Consider the following 20,552-nt stretch of genomic DNA (forward strand, 5'->3'; position numbering starts at 1 on the left):
CAGAGCCCATGTTCACCCAATGGGCAAACAGATCCCTGGTGTAATTTTATTATTATTTTTTTAAGATTTATGTATTTTTTTGAGGTAGAGAGGGCACAGTAAGGGAGGGGGTAGGGGGAGAGGGAAAAACAGACTCCCCGAGGAGCAGAGAGACCCACGCCAACACGGGGCTCGATCCCAGGACCCCAGGATTGTGACCTGAACCAGAGGAAGATGCTTCACCAAATGAGCCATTCGGCTGCCCTTAGAATTTGGTTTTTAAGGGAGCTGAACTGAAGAGTGGTATCCCAGTGTTTCAGCATTACCCGTAATGGAGGTATAACTCACTAAACAAATGTTTAATCTTTATTAAGGGAAGTTTAAAAAAAGCGTAATTCGTAAGTCTGTTCACTGTTTGTCTGTCTCAGTCATGAACCATACTTCAGAAAATGACATACATTGCGCATAAGAAAAGACAATGGCCAAGATTAAGATATCTGAGTAATTTTTACTATTGCTGTTCATTACATCCGCACAGATGGAAATGCATTTTATGCAAATGATTATGAAATTCCTTCAAAATGTAAATTTAACTGAAAAGGCCTTAAGGAGCTCTCCGGCACTCCCCACGCAGGGCAATTTCTGTCACTGAAGAGGGCACGAATGCAGTGCCCTGAACTACCTCCTTCAACAGCCTCCCTTGCAGTGAAAGGAAGCCAAATGACCAGGAGAGTTCTTCAGTGATTTTAGACCTAGTGATGGTTCAACAGCGGCTAAGCTGAGACCCTGGAGTGACACGCCACCCTCTCACTAATGAGGCGCCCAGTGTCCTTAGGTCTCCCTGTGAGGGGCACTTAGTAAGCACCCTGCTTGGCAGAGACCCACAGCAGGTTGCACTGATGGACTAATCATACAGGCCAGAATCAAATGGGCTGGAAGAATCTGGAGACTTGTGGCTCCGAGGAATGTAATTCATGCAGAAAAGCGTTGTCAGAGCAAGGCCAGGGAACCTCGTGGGAAGAAAGCAAAATAAACAGTTCAACAAAGAAAACAAAGAAGGGCCAATAGCGTTTTCTGAAGCTTGAGTACACTGAGCTTTCAGTGGGGACCTCGGACAAAGGCCTCATCAAAGAACACCCTTGCAAAGCAAACAGACCAAGAAGGATGTTTCTTTCGGATACACTTGGCGGGGAAGGGGTAGACTCCACTTCTCAGGCTTTGCCATGCAGCTTCCACATACCTCCCTCCTCCCCACAAACAGAGAAGCAGCATACAACGATCACCCAAATAACCGAAAAGTCCGAGGTCTGCCTGGGTCAAAAGATGGGCAAAGGTGGGGAGATTAGCCCAAATTCCATATGATGCCACCTATCTTCTGACTGTTCTCCAGATCATAGGAAGTCCTTTGCCAGGGCGTGAGCTGCCCAGCTTGACCCACACGGCCTGCAAGCCACCTTCTAGAGGATGAGGACAGGCTTGTGACACGCTCAAGGACTCCACATTGAAAATCCTATCGCAGGGACAGCAGGGGACATTCACAGCCAGATGACTCTCAGACTCAGGAGAGAAGCCTCCCACAGGCTTCGAGCGGCCTTTTACAGGAAGTCGGACCCCTGCTTCCAGCCCTCGCCCCCACCCTCCCCGATTTCCACGGGAATGCTGACTCAGACTGTCCCTCTCACAATACCCGTGACGACGTGTATCGCTGTGTCCTGAAATCCCAAGTCTGAGGTGACCAGATTTTGATCATTAAAACAAGATTAAAATACTACAGACTGACCTTCTTTTCCCTTCTTGACGACTTCCATTAAGACCGAAGATCATGTGAACTAATCCCAAGGACAAACTGAAACTACCACACGGAAAATGGACAGAAGTGAGCTCCATGTGTGTGCGTAATGCAGAATATATAGGCTATGTATGGGAAAACAATGAAGATACATAGAATCCTTACTTTAAATAAATAAATCCAAGGAGCATATTATGTAACATAAATAATATATTCCAATATATATGACTTGATCAATCCAGGTTTGAGAGGTAATGTTCACTTATCCAGATTTTTTCTGGGGAAACAGTACCATAAATGTTTTTTTCTCTTATGATTTTCTTAGTAACATTTTCTTTTTATTTTTTTTTAGTAATATTTTCTTTTCTCTAGTTTACTTTATTGTGAGGATGCAGTATATAACCCATAAAACATAAAAAATATGCGTGAACCATTGACGTTGTTGTTTAAGACTTCTGGTCAACCGCCGGCCAGTTAGTGATTAGGTTTTCAGGGAGCCAATGGTTATACACAGATTTTCTATTGCAGTGGGGGGGGCGGTCAGTGCCCTTCACCCCCACATTGTTCAAGGGCTAACTGTAATTCTAACAATCTGTTCCATTCCAGGCAAATATGACCTGAGAAAACTTTTAAAACCACAGCCCCATTTAGAACTTCCATAACCTTTGTTATGGATTGATGATTTTGAGTTTATGTCTGAAAACTTTCACTGGTGTGCACAGTTTATGTTGAAAACAATGCAGGCTGGGAATATGGGAATTTTGTTCTATGGGGGAGTTAGAGACTCCATTGAATAGAGGCGAGAAGCATTTTGGTAAGCCCGGAATGCTTTCTTTGGACTCTGTCTTAAACATGTAAATCATATTCATGCAACATGGTTGCTCGAATTTGCTTTGCAAATGAGGCAGATCACTTAACTGCCAGAGCCTCCCCCACTGTTAGCCCCCCTATAATGGAGATGCTGTTCATTGCTGATGAACTTGGCAATATTTGGATCCTACTTGAATGTAGTGAGAAGAGGACCAGTGGTTCTCTGGTTAGGACCCAACTCATTCTCAGGTGGCAGGAGACACACATTAGACTTGTGAGGCACTGGGGATCACTCCATGTGCATTCTTCAGAGCTCTGACTGTGTGAGGGTGACAGAGTCTGGGGCCCAGGGAGGATGGGGCTCCGTAGGGACAGTTCACAGGTAAGACTAGTGACTAATGTTGCAGGGTTCTCAGAGGTGAACCTTTCAAAGAATTCCTTCAGTTGTGACTATACACATACACAGTGCATTTTGCTATTAGTTTTGATCGTCCAATGGGGACTCAATGTCCTACTCCCTTTGAGCAGTCCCAACCAAGAACTTTTTAAGGAATCTATAATCTCTCCGAAGCCACCTATGAAAGTTTCAAGTACCTATGACTTATAAACATGGGAGAGGCTACATAATCCAGAATATTAAGCGACTGGATTTCAGAGAATCTATGGGTTTTGACGACACACCTTTATTTTTCTTTCTTTACTGGCCATGCACTCTTATATCTCAAAGGCAGTTTCTGCCACCTCTAACCCTTTTCTCTATATCCTTTTCTTCCTCTGTGTGTGTGGAGAAAGTCAGAGACAGAAAGGAGGGGAGAGGCAGAGGTGCAGAGGAGAAGAGATCTAGCATGGCCCGTGACGCATTCTCAACAACACACTTAAACTATCGCCAGCTTAGCTAGGTGAGAGGGGGAGGGAAACACGGCTTCAGAAGCCATGGGACCAAGTTGTTAATTTTTACCCACGTGCAGTGCAATGATACCCATTAGGATTCTGATGTGTTTTCCACACCGAGACTAAAAATGGTCAGGATTTTGCTTTTCAGAGTTCTTCTCAATACGGTTATCTAATGACCGTGCTGCCCAGACACTGATCCTTTAGGACTCAGAGGACGAGCTTCCAAACTCACGGGGTCCTTGCTAATTCCTTTCAGCGTGCCCAGTTCCCTTGTGTCACCAAAGATGTGAAAATCTGGCTAATTTGTTACTTCGGATTCAGAAAGCGAGGGAGCAGGTTTCTGGAAACAAGTCTGCGACCATTTTAGTTTTTGATGTATGAGTTTCGCTGGGGGCAGGGACAAGGCGGGGGGTGCGGCAGTAACAAAAGGAAATGAATGACAGGCATGCCTGTGTCATGGGCCTTTGTTCCCCTGGGGAAAGGTCTGAAATGAACTCAGCGTGCCTTGCTACTATAGGAAATGGCAGCTCTTTGTTTAGTCGGAAAAAGCGGGTTCTGTTACCTAAGCGAAGGAGAGGGGACCCTGTAGGAAGGGCTGAAGGCCCCTTCCGATCGGGCGGCCGTCCTCCCATGGGACTCACCCGAGAAAGTGTCTTCTTCCCTTTGGGACAAATGCTGTGAGAGTTCAATGTTCTCAAACGCATAGGATGAAAAATAAATAAAACCATGCAGTAAATTTCTGTTTTCTTTGAAGCCGGGCTTAACATGAGTGGAAGCATTGTACTCAGAGAAAAAAGTCTGTTACAGTCCAGTACCCCCCAGGCCCCTGCAACAGGTTTGACAGCAGGCTCTATAGAGCCGGCAGCTTCCGGTTCAGTGACCGTGAATGCCTCCAGTCAATATCACTCCCGGACCTGACTGCTGAGCACAGCACAAAGAACACAGGAATTTTATCCAAGAAGCTGCCGCTCAGACTCCGTGAATATGCGCACGATAATTAGGGCCTGCTTTCTCCACAGCCCATGACAGAATTCAATATTCTAGTTATTAGAAATCCTGCGAAACAGAAATAAGAGTGATGCCGTTCGGGTAGACATGGTGTCGTGTTCACTTCTTAATGCAAAGGAAAGTGTGTCCCCGTTGGTCTGAATTTAAGCGGCCGGCCCGTGAGAGTTTTTGTAGTTGAGGAACTGAAACTCAGACCTGTTTTCATACTTGCACAAGGAACTGTGGCTATAGGCGGCCTAACGTTCTTGAAAATTAGGCGGGCTTGACATTTTTTCAGTGAAGCATGAGAAATGATAACCAAACAGTAAGAGTTATTTTCTTTTTTTGAACTGGACAGGATACGCAATGAAAAATGTTGGGATTAGCAGTAGGAAAGTCTAAAAGTTGGAAATACGGTGCCTGGCATTCACTTATTAAAAAAGAAAGAAAACTAAAGCAGAAAGAGGGGACAAAGAAGAGGGCTGGAAAGAAGGTGTTATTTTAGGTCAGGGTTGGCAATGTCTATCTTTCAGAGTTTGCGGCCACATTCGGTCTGTCTCAGGTACCCAACTCAAGCAGGCCCTGGACTGCTAACGCCACCAGAGACAAGAGTAAACAAGGAGCGGTCATTGTGTTCCAATAAAACTTTATTCGCAATAACAGGCCACGGGTATACTAGGTTCACAGGCAGCATTTTGTCAAACTCCATCGACAGTCCTCACAGATGACCTCACTGATAAGAAGACGTCAGTGCTGGGAGGGGTTTGTAGTGAGGGAGCGAGCGGCGGGGCTCTGAGGGAAGAAGGTGCCAGGCAGACACGTGGCTTTCGTGTAATGGAGTTCACCGCTGTAATCACTATTAGTTACCCATGTTTTGATCCCTTCTTCTCAAAGGCACCCGTGAAGCACTGCCCCACAGGTACCAGGTTGAAACCTCCTCCCTCTGGCTGGATATGGACACCATCCAGTCATTTGGTCTCACAGATTAAACAGCAGCAAACACCGATGTGTCACTCATTTTGCTGACAATCGATAGGTTCATTAGGTCAGAAGGCTTTTCTTTTTTTTTTAAAATATTTTATTTATTTATTTGATAAGGAGAGAGAGATCACAAATAGGCAGAGAGGCAGGCGGGTGAGGGTGGGGAAGCAGGCTCCCCGCTGAGCAGAGAGCCAAGATGTGGGGCTTGATCCCAGGACCCTGAGATCATGACCTGAGCCAAGGGCAGAGGTTCAATATAATGAGCAGCCAGGCAGCCCTGTCAGAAGGCTTTTCGTGGCCCTTCACGCTGCCATATTTCCCACCTCAGAAATCTGCGGAAGACACGGACAGCTGGTGACACGGAGAACTTCCTATCGGGTGTTGTGATGATGGTTTGTGCCACCCAGGAAGCACGAGCCAGCAAAGTGTGCAGCGCTGATTTTCACAAGTGTAGGATAAAAGTCAAGTGTAAGGAGGGACTGTCTGGGGGCATGGCTTACTCCCAAGCTGCGTAAATGCTGTGCGTGAGGCCTCCGTATCTTAAAATGAGGCTGGGTCATGACAGCTCTGTCTCAGCACTTCTCTAAATTTAACACAAGATAATTATGTCGTAAGTCTCCAAAATTGTGCCTCGTGGGCACCTAGGTGGCTCTGTGGGTTAAAGCCTCTGCCTTCCGCTCAGGTCATGATCCCAGGGTCCTGGGATTGAGCTCCACATCGGGCTCTCTGCTCAGCGGGGACCCTGCTTCCCCTCCTCTCTTTCTGCCTGCTTCTCTGCCTACTTGTGATCTCTGTCTGTCAAATAAATAAATAAAATCTTAAAAAAATAAAATAAAATTGTGTCTCGCCCATGGTTAAATATTCACAAATGTCACAGGAAAGCTGTGGTCGGTGTGTATTTTCTCACATTGTGCTGTCTATTCATGTCTTCCCCCCCCCAATCTTAGTTTTGAAATTTTGCTCTTTTTTTTAGGGTTTCCACGGAAGATCGCTAATTTCATTAACTTTATTTCTGCAGGAAAGGCCTGGGAACCAGTAATAAATGTCATAGAAGGTAACTCTGGCCTTTTACAACCAGTAACTGATTAAATATCAGGGCATCCGACATCGTGAGAGTTACTAGAATATAACCGTATTAACTTACTCAGGTTTTGACTTTGAGTTCTAAGTGTGCTAGACTTGTTGGCATAAAGATGACAGGCTCTGACTGCAGTAAACAAACAAAAACAAAGGACAGGTGTTGGCTGTGATCACACAGGGTCTTAAAAGAAACAGCCCCTTATCATTCCTGAAAGTAATACTGATTAAGGAGCCACTATGCGTAAGGTGTGGATTTGGCCCAGCAAATGCAAAAAAAAACCCACACAGATGGTCTTTGTACTCAAAAAATGCAATTGCACATCTTTTGTATTCTTCTTCTTTTTTTTTTTTTTTTTTTGGTGGTGGGGGGAGAGTAGAGGGGGGCATGGACTGTTAGACTCTATTAGCTCTAGTCATTTGATGAGATCTGTCACTACCCTTTACCAGTCCTAATAAGGGTTATGGTAGAGCACTGAGGGGAAAAAGGGCCTTTCCTTTGTTGATTTTAAATGGTTCTCTTCAAATCATCCAAACTGGGTAGGCCCCAGATACAAATACAAGGTTTTGTTCAATGTCTGTACTTTACTGAAAGGAATGAAAAGAACGAAACCACTATTCTGTGTCAGGGCCCGTCACAAAGTTTTAAGTAGGCAGCTAGACTGGAGGGTGCTTTTGAATATTCGTACATGAGCTCCAGACAGGTACGGTCCCTGGTACAGCACTGAAGGTGCTGAATTCGGGGAGGGAGAGAAGGAAGAAACGAGGGAAGGAAATGGGACAGCAGAACTGGCCGGCTACTTAGCCCTCCTTTGTCTAAGCTTTTACCGTAATGACATGTCTTTTCTTGGGCCTTTTCTTCCTGGAAAAAAATTTATTTATTCATGTACATACTTGCTACTCATCTTCCTGCTTTCCCCCCTAAGAGGCTGTCATAATCTTGGGACAAAGCCTTTTTTCCAGTGCCCTAGACCTCACTGCTAACATGAATGCCTGCTGGGCCTAGTGTCCTCCCCCTGGGGGCCAGGCTGTGGACCACTTTCAGTAGAAAGACCACCTCTTCTTAGGTGGGATCATTCCAGGGACTCGGGCAGCCCCGGAAAGAGCCACATTGACTCAAGCAAGAGAATAAAGAGCTGATAAATAAGACCGAAAAGGAGCTCTCACGTCCCTCAAGAGAGAAAAGGTACAGCTGGTTTTCTGGGACCAGTGATTGAAGTGGATGGGGAAGGGGTACAGCCCCATTCGCACCCCCAGCTCTAGACACCGGCTGCTCTCGCCTCTGCAGGCAAGAAGGTCTGTGGGGCTGGAACGATCCTAGCGGATTAGGAACCAAGGTTCCTGCTCTGAAAAATGAGTTGTGGAGTTCAGTAGGAAGCAAATGGACGGTCCGAAATTCGATTCATAGGGACCCATAAGTGAGAAAACTCTGGCTCACAAAAGTTGTAAGTACAAGATAGACATTTCTTCCAAGAGAAAATCCAGAATAAATGCCAAAAGTAAAGTTTTATCATTTGGGTTTCTAGGGACACTCTATGTCCAGTTTTTAAAAAAGGAGCATCGTTCAACAATTTTGGACACTTAAAAATAAAAAAAAAAAAAAAAAACCCACACTCAAGAATGCAGGAGGAAGATACTTCCTTCATGAGGACAGACATAGTCCCTATAACTGTTCTTTGAGGGAAGGGAGCGTGATATGGCAGTTGTCTAAATTTCCATGCGAAATCTGAAAACAAGCAGTAACTTTTAGCCTCAAGAGCATCGCGCACCCCATAGAACATAGTGATGCCTCCTGGAATTGTGCAGGGCTGCGGGCCTGAGGAGAACCACACAAGGCATGGGATATGGAGAAGACCAGGAAGGAAGAATCTACTCCATTCCGGATACACATTCAGCTTCTGTCGTGAAAGTTCCAGAAAAAATTTCAATCATCTCATAAAATGCTCTCACTGATATTTTTCCAAAACACTGCCCTTTTCCATATGATCTAAAAGAATGAGAACACATTCTCATTTATCGTTTGGGCAGAAGTCTTGGTGAAGTCAGTGGAGAGGAACTTTCAGGAGAAAAGGGGACATTTCCCACCTCCAGTGTTTCTTCATTTCCAAACTACTTGAATTAAATGAATATATTGCAGGAATCCTACATTTTTGAGGACAACCTTTCCCTGACAACTCAGAGAAAGAAGATGCTTACATTCTTCCATCCCACCTGTAAGGCGGTGAATTTAAAGTCATGATTTTGGACGAAGACAGGAAATACTGAGAAATTCTGCTATTATTTCCAGGAGTACTTAGACAATGTGAATCTCTATGCTCTGTCTCCACTGCCTGACCGTGGACCCTGGGATAACGCCCCCAGAGAGAGGCAGGGTAAGCTAAAGGCACTGCTTTTCACAAGCTGGGTTCTGTAACACAAACGGACGCGTTTCCGTACATATTTATAAGGCTCGGTAGTTATTATTAGGCTGTAATTGTAGTTGTTCTAACACCTAATAAGCCATGGTTGAAAAAACAAAGGCAGGTTAATTTGTGATTTCCTCTACTCATTCAGAGGCAAATTAAGTGTCAAACAGCTAATAAGGAACATATTTCATTTTATGAGATTTTAATTTAATTCTGCACCATATCGTTGATGCCTTAATATAGGGTGGTTTATCTAAAAAGAGGAGCAATTTATAAACCTCTTTCAACAGAATCTTTAATGATAGGATATGATAGCATAATTATCACAGCGTCTGCCATCCCTCCAAACAGAGATCTCCTGGTACTTCCATCATCAACACAAATCCTGTTTGCAAGAGACTTATAATTTCATTTTTAAAAGCTGGCGCCAGGGGCGCCTGGGTGGCTCAGTGGGTTAAAGCCTCTGCCTTCGGCTCAGGTCATGATCCCAGGGTCCTGGGATCGAGCCCCACATCGGGCTCTCTGCTCAGCGGAGAGCCTGCTTCCTCCTCTCTCTCTGCCTGCCTCTCTGCCTACTTGTAATCTCTGTCTGTCAAATAAATAAATAAAATCTTTAAAAATAAAAAAAAAAAAATAAAAAAAAAAATAAAAAAAAATAAAAGCTGGCGCCAGAAGGACAATTATGTGTACAAAATAATGAGAATATCCCCAAATTTTGTCTTGGTATAATTAAAAATGTTTATTCTACAAACTCTGTAAGCGCACTTGATCTCATTTTTTAGGAGACAATGACAGAATGAATGAGTATTTTGGAACCTGAGTTCCAAAACCTTAACCCTAAAGCCCTTTTACTTTTCCAGGATACTACTTCATCCCTCAGCAAAGGTGTCTAGATTTCAGCAACAAAGCCAACCTTGCCCAGATGACCCTCCGTTCTTAAAATGATCACAGGCATCTAAGGGTTCGTGGTCTAGCGAGGTAAGTGTTTCCCAGGCTTCCGTTGCCTTGAATGCTAACTCCCAGCATTTGCTCAGAGCTCTGTGCTCTGACTTCACTGAACTCTTCCTGCAATTCGGAGTCCGGGAAGGCAGAAAACTACCTTTGCAGGGGATGAAACCGACCCACGCAAAGGTATGTTACCATGTTTCCCGGAACAGGCGAGTGTAAGTAAAGCAAGCATGGGGGGTCTGGGGCTGTCCTGCTCATCCCGTGTCCCAGATGGACCGCCAAATGAGCAGGGGCGGTGACCAGTGGACAATAAACCACCAGGAAAGGGGACAGGCGCCACCGTGAAGCACACATCGGGTGTTCTGAGGAAAAGCCTCGGGGACTGCAGCGCAGATAACATCTGATTCAGGCCTTAAGGATGAGGCCATGCAGCAAGGGAGGGCCACCGAGGGCATCACGGAGAGAATGTTCTGTTATAAAGACACACGGGAGAGATGTGCCCTGGCCTCCCAGAGCCAAGCGCACAGACTTGGGGTCCCCACCCCGAACCCTGCCAGGACAAGCCGCCCTGGGTGGCCACAGACCCACCTTCTCACTACGCTCTGACTGCAGCAATGATGCTCCGTCCCAGAAGCCTCCAGGACTCTCCTGAGGGCCTCAGGATGGTCAGTGAGCCTGAATTATGAATTTAGCTCACTATCCGTTTAGGCAGCTAGAGATCCATTTAGTCAATTCTGTGAAAGTATCCAAAGGCGTGGCTGGAAAAGCAGGAAGTTCTAAAACCTATAAAATTCCCAGCTCAGCAGTCACACCTGAAATGCAACCTCCAACCCAAGGGATTTCCAAAGTTGACCTATCTTATCTTGTGCGCTTGAAGGCGCAGCAGTCAGGGCCCAGAATACAATGTGTGGCTAGACAAGGGCTTGCTATTATTATAGTCTGCCCAAGAACCAAGACTTGGGATTTTTATTGGTTAAATTCATATTTGAATTAATTACAAGGCAAACTATAATAAACCCATAGGAACAAGTTCATTGCATTATATAAACACCTTTTTTTTTTTTGAAGTTTCTCTATAATAAGATTTTTGAAAGTCTAAGGAATTCTGAAATTCCACAGAAAATCTGATTTAAATTACCACAGCACAGAGACTGGCGACTGGGAGGAATCAGCCACATGCATCTCCAAGGCTGGTCTGGCCCTTGCTGGCTCTGTACCACGGGGCAGAGCCTCGTCGAGGACCTTAGTGGGCCCATCTGTCCCGCAAAGCCTCCACTCCACAGGCCGAATTACATGGCGGGTTTCTGCCTGAATTTGGAATGTCCTTCCCTTTTTATATTGGGGCTTTTAATTGGCCTCACGGTTTCATCTGAGTGTATTTTTACCAGGCCTCGGAACCCTGTAAACACTTACTTGGATTCCAGTGAAAAGTCAAAGACTAAGTCACAAGTTTCTGTAGTCTCTCTATAAATACCCACTTCTCCTTTAATGCTCAAGCAAGTCTGCAACACAGATTTATGACTTACCTCCAGGCAAATCTGCTCTGAAATTACAATTCAATAATGGGGGATAGATCCAAAAAACTGTTGGTAAAATATTATATGTGTACTTGGGCATGTAGTTATGGCTGTTAATATCAATTAATTCTGTTCACAGAGGAGGACTTGTTTTAAAACAACTTCATTTTTCTTTGGCATATACGTAATTATACAGCTTAACTAATGGCCACGGAGATGCAATCCACCATCTAAATAACCAGCATTATTCTTCAAGTATTATTTGTGCGTCTCTAACGTCACTATCCCAGAATGAAGGGTGATTACCAGATCTGACTACATGTATACATCAAGGCCGTTAGGAAAGGGCGGCCCCTCCCAGACGCTGGGTCCAATAATCACAGTTCCAGACGGTTCTCCAGCCGTGATGACAAGAAAATGCCATTTTAGGGTGGAAGTCCACTACTCTTTTTACCCCCAGCCTGGGTGAGATAATATTCATTTCCGCACAACCCTCTGCTTTCTTTTCTAATGTACGTGACCACCATCCCTCTCTCCCTTTATCTTTGTGTAAATCACACGCTCAATCACGGGTGCCGTTAAGTTTGGGAGACATTTCCATCAGTCAAGTCCCTTTCGCTGTACACACTGAGGGGGCCCTGAAAATTCCCCATAAAAATTTCATGACAATTCGCTGTGATGGCTGGGGCAGGAAGGACTTCCGGGCAACTGGTCATGAAGGCATGAGGCCCTCAGACCCAATCTCCCCCAGTTACATATTCTGAGGGCTAATTTTCCACGAGACCTTGATTTTTTAATTTTGTATTTACAGCCCACAGAACACATGTCAGCAAAACACGGAGCGGATACGTGCCAGCCACCTAGGGAGATAGGCGTAACTTCGGGAAGCCACGGGGCTCTGCTCCAGTGAGCCCAGAAACAGACAGGCTTGCCGTATTTCAAAAGTAAATCTTAGAGTCCTATAGCATCTCCAAAGCCAGGAGCCACACTGTTAATGGAATGTCGTGAGACAGGAAGAGCGTGTGTTCTGTTCTGCTTTGGTAAAGGGTAAGGCTTTACTACTTACACATGTAGTGGAGGAATCGGGGACGGGTCGTAGTGGTAACGGCCCTCGTGATGCCTCGCGTCGATCGGTACGGGAGGGTGGAACGCAGGAAAGAGATGAGAAGGGTCTGAAACAGAAAGAAAATCCAGCATGTATGAAAGGAATGCCCTGAAACAGAATCCCAACACAGGCCCTGCACCGCTCTACTGCCTTTGCCACGCCGTGTCCATGTTCAAGAATCTGTGGGAGCACTCTTCCAAGTTCATTAGCAGGCCACCGGGGACCCCAGAAGTAAGACCAAGCACCTCGTACCTGTGCCTGAGGTCGTGGGGGCGAGGAATGCAGTGACGACCCACATGGAAAAGCGAGCAAGGGGGATAAGGCATGTCCCACCCTGAAGGAAGGGCTGAATGGAGCCACAAAAGCAAAAGGAACAGATTTCAAGAGACATAGTTCCTTTTGTAATTGTACTGTCTAGTGAAATTAAGACAAAGATGTAACACAAATATGAATTTTGTTTCTTTTTTTCTTTTTTTTTTTTTTAAAGATTTTATTTATTTATTTATTTGACAGAGAGAGATCACAAGTAGGCGGAGAGGCAGGCAGAGAGAGAGGGAAGCAGGCTCCCCACTGAGCAGAGAGCCCGATGCGGGACTCGATCCCAGGACCCTGAGATCATGACCTGAGCTGAAGGCAGCGGCTTAACCCACTGAGCCACCCAGGCGCCCATGAATTTTGTTTCTTTCATATCCATGATGCTTTCTAAAGGAAAGAGCCTTTTCAAAAGTCCCTGCTGGAATCCATGAGTCTATGTACACATGCGTATGCACTCCCATATAGGTGTATGCTACACACACACACACACACACACACAACCACAATTTGAACATTTAAACACACACTCCCCTCCTTCCTGTCCTGGGTCAGGCCTCCACAGTCCTGACACAGGACGAGGGCAGGAAATCTACAGGTTGGCCAGAAAAATGGGCTAACCCAGCTGGAAGAGGTTTGTGGACCCTCTCACACTGACAGGGGGAGGCTGGGAGCAAAGCAAGCCCCACAGCCCTGACATTCACCTTGAACCCAGACCGGCCTCCTTCTTGTCCGGCTCAGGCTGGTTTTAGTGTTTCCTGGGTCCTGAAGCCCAGCTCCTCGACTCCCAGTGATTACAATACCTTAAGCAGATGGTCTCTGACAAATGCGAACATCAGTTTATTTATTTATTTATTTATTTTCTAAATAGTAATTGACCACAGACACTGAAGAGAATTTTGCCCTATTGTATCATGAGAAGCTTGGCTGATCCTAAGTCTCCCCCCACAAGTTTTTCAAGAAGCAAAGTGACAGAGCGAAGGTGTGTCTCCAGGGCCCTTGTCCTTGTGTTTCAGCACGTACACTGAGGTCTCCTTCAAATATTACCTTCCACATGTGCACAAAGCCATCCTGCTGCTATTGCCTGAAAACAGTCCCAGGGACTGATGTGCACAGCAAAGGGGCCTCAGGAGGAATTCCAGCATTTTCTGAAGATGTGAAGGTTTTGCCTAGACCTGAGAACAGGCTCTGAGTTGTGTATGCAGGAAGTGACATGGAACCTCTAGGTGGGGGGTGAGGGGCTGTTCCAAACACAGACCAGGTGTGACCCACACCCCGCGCCGTGTCTAAGTGGGGTGTGTGTGTGTGTGTGTGTGTGTGTGAATTCAGGTATTTTTCCTCTTTCTCTCTATACATTTCTCTTTCTCCTAAATTTTCTTCAGCAAGCATCTTTGAGAATGTCAACACAACCACTTTTTTTTAAAAAACTGGGAAATCTTACTTCCCTTGTCTGAACTTTGCCCTTGCTGCCTTCCTCTGAGAAGCAACCAGTAAGATTATGAGGAGAATAAGATAAAATAAGACCAAAAAACTACAGACACACTGTTGACAGAACTGAGGTGTCGCCCGAAGCTATGGTCCCACCGCATGTGGAACCTTTCTTGGAAAACCCCTGGGACTGGGAGAAGAATGTTCTAACACAAAGGCTTCCTGACTATCCAGGGCTTGTTGTAGGATAAAGGGGGGAGGGAGTGGCCAACAGGGAGGTGATGAATCATCGTGGGGCCATGCTACTGTCACTGTGAGTTCACCAAGAACAGCCATGCTGGAGACTGAACGGGTAAGGGATTTCCAAACATGTCACACCTTGCCACACCGCATACTGTATAAATTCCACACACCAAAAATTCAATTCTATTTTAAGTGCACTGCTTAGGACTTAATATTAAAGAAAGTTGGAGTTACTCATCCGAAATGCAAATCTTGATGGCTGGCGTGCTAAGTTTGAGAGTTGATAGGGCCCTGCTGTCAAATGCAGTGCAGGAGCCTCGCATCAGTCATCATGGGAAGCCAAAATGTCCAATTTCACTTAACCATCTTCGATGAAGATTATTCTTCCCTCTTAAAACAACCTACAATTGAATGGAATCATCTTTGTCACGAGTTTGTAAGTCTGACACACATTCAGTAAATAGTTCCTGATTTCGAACTTTGAACTGGGACTCAGTGCATCGGGTTTGAGTCCAGGGTGAGGAAGACGCCCCCAGAAGTGGGGGTGGTCCTTTCAGTGGTCGCCACTCAGGTCAACATGCTTGCCTCCCATGGACTTCAAACTTAGCTCCCGTCCTCTGCTCTTGGAAATCAGAGAAATAAGGCTACAGCATTGCGTTTCAGTGAAGCATTCATAAAATCTGACCTGCCACCTAGGGGTTTCTCTGACACCTTTTCCAGAACCGTTTTGAAGGACGTTGTGACAAGTACATCAGAGTTGGAAGATCTTTTCACATCTTCCCTTCTAGGCTCTTGGCTGTGGTCTGTGTGATTAAATTCTCTCCACCAGGTAAGTGGGTGTCAACCATATCAGACTTTCTCTATGTGGGTTCAACGATGAATTACGACAAGGCACAAATCCACATTTTTCATATACACAGGGCTCAAAATGTGTGAATTTATTCCCTGCTCAGGATCTGTCTCCTTTCATCCAGGAAGTAACACCCCTTCTTACCATCTGAGTTTTGATGATGAAGTTGTCCTAATTGTCTGCACACAAAGACCAACCTGTTGATTCTATCAAATCAAGTGTGTACCCAAGCAGCATAAAATCTCCTCCCTCAAAAAACCTGGAGGGTTGCTGCGGACATTTAAAAGGCACCACCATGCATAGACAATGAATCTTAGAACATGGAAAAAATTATGATAAAATTTTTTTAAAAAGTCATTAAAAAAAAAAAGGCACCACTGACTTTTCATTTTTTAACAAGAAGATATTTTAACAAGATTTTATTTCACTCTTATTCTCGCCCTTTCTCCTTTCAGAATGAAAGAGAAAATGACCAAGCACGGCAAAACCATTTGAGAGGAAAAGGGAAGACACAATTATTGGGACATTCGTAGTCCCTCTTCCCTGTTGAGTCTGGAGTCCTGTGAGCTTAAGAGTTCATTCTGACTGAGAGTATGTGTTTATTTATGTCCTAAGGAAATCTGCGGATTCTGCAGTCTGGAATTAGGGTAAATAAAGAACAAAAATTAATGGGACTGAAGGGCGCCTAAGTGACTCTGTCGGTTAAGCATCTCCCTTGGCTCAGGTCATGATCCCGGGGATCAAGCCCAGCATCGGGCTCCCTCTCTCGCTGTGTCTTTATCTGTCAAATAAATAAATAAAATCTTTTAAAAATAATTAATGGGACTGGTCTGATCTGAACACATGCATCCAGTCTTAATTTAAGCATTTTTCTGTTTCTATTGGCTTCCCTCTTGACGTAGCCTAAATTAAGTTCTCTTGGACTCACGGCATCTGTGCAAACAGCTATTCCTGGTGCACCCATGGTCAGTGGAGACCACGGCTCTGGAGGTACCTTCCAGAACAAACACCCTGCAACACCCCTCCTCCAATTCGAGACATGCCTGAGCTCAGTGTTACAGTGTAAAGGATGGGGGGGGGCGTATGGTCCTGTCCCATCCCATCTGTGGCATCGTGTGGCACGAACCCTCACACATTTCTCAAACCTGAGAAAAGTTCCCAAATCCTCCAACTCTGGGTGCTTCCGTTTTGCACCTTGGCCTGTCATTTGTATGGGGACGATCGACAGCATCTCCCATCATGGGCCCAAGAAGATATCCAAGAAAACCCATGCGAAAGGAACAGACCCGTGTTGCCAGCAGCAACCAGAATTATCCTGCTCGCAGGTGATTACACGGGAGCAGCAGGGGCAGGGGCGGGGGGTCATAATTCAAGGGGCTGCACGGTAAGATCCCCCGCTCCGCAGCCCTCTCCCACTCGGGCCCTTGACAAAACACCACATGATAGCTTTTCCGAAGCCAGGCGAAAACTGCTGAAGCAGAAGGAAGTGCCACCAAACCTGGCTACCTCCTATTTATCATACAATTTCCTGACTGATGGGTCCACAAACCAGCTGCTAAGTGCTGTGTACTCTACTGTCAGCAAACTAACAGGCTAAATGGAAGACAGGGAGAATAATGTGCAGAACCGGGGGAATCAATTTTACTGAGGGAATTAAAATTCTACCAGGTTGGGGTGGGGGGGGGGCTGAGGGGCCCCGGTAAGCAGTCAACTGTACACGCTTATGGTTGCAAAGATGATTTATTGCATACTTGCAAGAGGCTTGACTATTAGACCAAATTCCTCTTATGTGAAACCGAGATTTGAGGAGGGCGTATTATCCGAGTCTTCCGTGGAACAGTCTTTAACCCCATAAATATGTAATTGGCTTGACACGTGTTTAAATTGAAATGCATAGTAAAAATATTTGCGCTGGGTGTAGTTGTCAGTATTCGATTTCATGCTGGCTGTCATCAGTCTCCACGTGAAGCGTCTCATTAGGAATGAGAGGCATTGATTTCTAGGTCTCTTCCCAACAGCCTGGGTTGATCACAAGACCTGTAGCCGGAGAAGGACACTTGCAGATTTAGGTTGGGTTGTGTCTTTCTCCCAAGAAATGATTTTGGTACCCTCGGGCTAGAAGATCCCTTCGATGTCACTCTGGAAAACTGTCTTGTAAGGTAGGAAATTTCCACATAAACATTGCAGATTCAAAAAGAGAGATCAAAGTTGGCTCACTTCGTGCCCTAAAGGGGTAGAATTCACAGAGGGTACCTGAGGGGCCAAAAATACCCAGGAAACCGCATAGGTACAGAGCCCCGGAGAGCCCACTGCCCAGGTTCTCTGGGCTTATTTAAATACTGAAGTCGTCTGTGCACTCACTTTAGAACTTATTCGAGACCAGAACTAGAGATTATTTTTCCTGTCACAAATTCACTCAACTGCCTGTCATCAGCAGAATTATTAAAATCCATTGTGCCCAACAGCCACTGTGCCAGAACCAAGATAATCCCTGGGTGACTGCTGAATGAGAGGTCTGAAACTGGAGAAAGGGAGAGAGAGAGAGACCCTTTCCCCCTTCAGGGAGAGGGTGAGGGTCACCGGGTTCTTATCTCTGCCTCTTCCACCTTGGGCATCTCCAGTCTTTACTTTGGTCCCCACGGGACGTTTGCCAGGGCTCAGTGGCCTGAGGGAGACATCACCCAGTGGACTGACTTAAACACCCAGCGGACCCCACAGCGCATGAGGTATCTTCTTCATGGTCTCACACACATGTGGCACACAACTGGAAACATCATCAGAGTGCTATTCACATTTATAATACCCTCTGTAGCATGGTGCAAGTTTTTAGAAACTGGTTCTAATATACTCTAAAAATCTATAGATGTCTTGCTCTTAAAAACAAAGATTAATTATTTTGTTACTTTCTACCATGGCAGGAGCCTTACTTGGAAAAAAATGTGCTATGGGAGGGATCTGCGAACTATTGCCTGCGGGGGCTACTGTTTGTAAATAAAGTTTTATTAAAAGACATATGTGCTCTTCTGCTTACAAGCTGCTTATGTCTGCTTCCACAGTACAGCAACAGAGGTGACTAGTTATGACCGAGAACACACAGCCCATAGAGTCTGACATATTTACTGCCTGGCCTTTTACAGAAAACTATTTGATGAATCCTGCATGTCCTAGAGCCCACAATAAAGTAATTTTCTGAAATTCTTACCTTTCAGAAAAAACGCCCACAGATTTTTTTCTTTCCTATCCACACAGTTTTTGAGTGATAGCACAATGTATGAAGTATTTAATACAAATCTGTGTCACTGAAAAATATCTTTGGAGAAGTGTCCATACTAATCATCATTCTGAAAAGGGATACTTATCCTGTGACTTTAGCAAAATCCATCCTAAACAGATTCGAAGATAGGCATGTTGATAGATGAAGTTGCCTATAAATTTAGCAAATACTGGCAGTAGTCATTTAACACTTGTAAATTTAAGTTTCCTTATAAATTAAGTAAAATAGACACAAAGTTTCATAGAAAGTGAATTCTTTTTTTAAAAGATTTTATTTATTTATTTGAGAGAGAGCACAAGCGGGAGGCAGGTGGGTAGAGGGAGAGGGACAAGCAGACTCTTGAGCAGGGAGCCTGATGTGGAGTTCGATCCCAGGACCTGGAGATCATGACCTGAGCCAAAGGCAGACACTTAACCCACTGAGCACCCAGGTGCCCCCACAGAGAGCTAATTAACAACAAAAAATATATTCTTTCTAAACCCCAGACAATTTTATTTCTGGCAACTATCCAACATTCCGGAACCCCTATGTGTAAATTTCTGTGGGCATTCCCCACTACTCAAACAGCTATCTTTCTATCATTTCTTCCATGTAAGCACATAGGCATATGATATTAATTAGTATTTTAGACCTAAATGTAACCCAGCACTACAGTCTGGTCAGACTATGACCCATGTTCCTTAACAAACATAATTATGCATTTCCACAAGAAAATGACAACTAGCCCCTTGCCTTTACCACCTCGAATGTGTCATGGGTAGTAAACAAACAACTGATCTCTCCCCTTTTTGGTTCCTTCTAACTTCCTTCATCAGCAAGCCTTTGCACACTTCTCTCAGCTACAAATCTCATCTGCTACATCCTCAGTGGTGGAAAAGACCACATCTACCTATGGGCAACCAAAGGACTCCTTCCCTCCAGTCTTTGGAATGTATCTTGCCTATGATCCCATACATGCACATCTGTGACGTTTTTGTTGTTTCTAGTTTTCCTGCCAGGATAGGCAAGAAAAAGTAAACAGAAGAGAAGGCAGCACAGAGAAATGAGAGAAGGGTCACAGCTATTCTATCTAAACTGCAGAGTTCTGTGGGGGAAATCACGTGACAACATAGAAGGAATCACCACATTTCATTCACTTTGAAATATACTAATGGTGTATTTCCAGTGACAATAAGTAAGCTTGTAAATTAAAAGATGGGAATTGATTACTTATCACAAAGCCTTATATCAATGACCACTCTTTGATACAGCACGACTCAAAAGTCAAATTCACAGCTCCAAAAATAGGCAGTAGGATTCTTAAGGCCGATAAAATGAAAGCGGAGGATGAAATGTTTGCAGGAAAAGTGTTTGATATCTGGGATCTAACTACAGAGGTCCTCGAGGCAACAACGGCTTCGAAAGTTACCTGGTTTACTTAGTAAGCCAAAAATTAATCAACAAAAGTAATGTCTTAGAAGTTGTACCCTAGTGCTCGCTTCATATACTAGAAGTTGTATCCTATCCAACATAAATCTACTCAAAAAAGAGTTCCCCAGCACTTTTTCAGGTTGCAAAATTAGCAGAAGCTGGCAGTGAAATGTGATAGCCAAGGAATACAAGGCTTTATATTTTATAAAACTCATACACATTTCCTCATGGGATGCCCTTGGCAACCCCAAGAATCATTTCCAAAGCTTTATTATTATCCCCCTGAGTCTTGTTTCTCTTTGTTTCCTATTATCATGACAATCTGGAGAGTTAAGAAGGGAAACTTTCACTATCTGCTCAGAAAATTAAGTGATCTACCCAGGGCTGCAGAAAACTAAGGCCTTATGACCCAAGATGGTGCCCTCCCTATTGTGCGGGCAGAGCAGGCTGGAGGTGGCAGGATTCTAGTCACCAAGAGGCCCCACTGGAGTCTCGGTCCTACTTCTGAAGCAGGAGGCAGGAGGAGCCCCAGCCCGCCGTGGA

General features: G+C 44.9%; 1 protein-coding gene across 2 annotated transcripts in view; it reads right to left on the reverse strand.

Moving 5' to 3' along the window:
* The window catches only part of GLI3 (GLI family zinc finger 3), a 266,709-nt gene that overhangs the window by 103,696 nt on the left and 142,461 nt on the right, over positions 1-20,552 (reverse strand). For both annotated transcript variants that reach the window (XM_059170584.1, XM_059170583.1), the window contains exon 4: positions 12,454-12,559. In XM_059170584.1, the coding sequence (XP_059026567.1) occupies positions 12,454-12,559 (106 nt within the window). The remainder of the gene's footprint in view (positions 1-12,453; positions 12,560-20,552) is intronic.

Source organism: Mustela lutreola, chromosome 4, assembly GCF_030435805.1.
Source record: "Mustela lutreola isolate mMusLut2 chromosome 4, mMusLut2.pri, whole genome shotgun sequence".
Taxonomy (NCBI): domain Eukaryota; kingdom Metazoa; phylum Chordata; class Mammalia; order Carnivora; family Mustelidae; genus Mustela; species Mustela lutreola.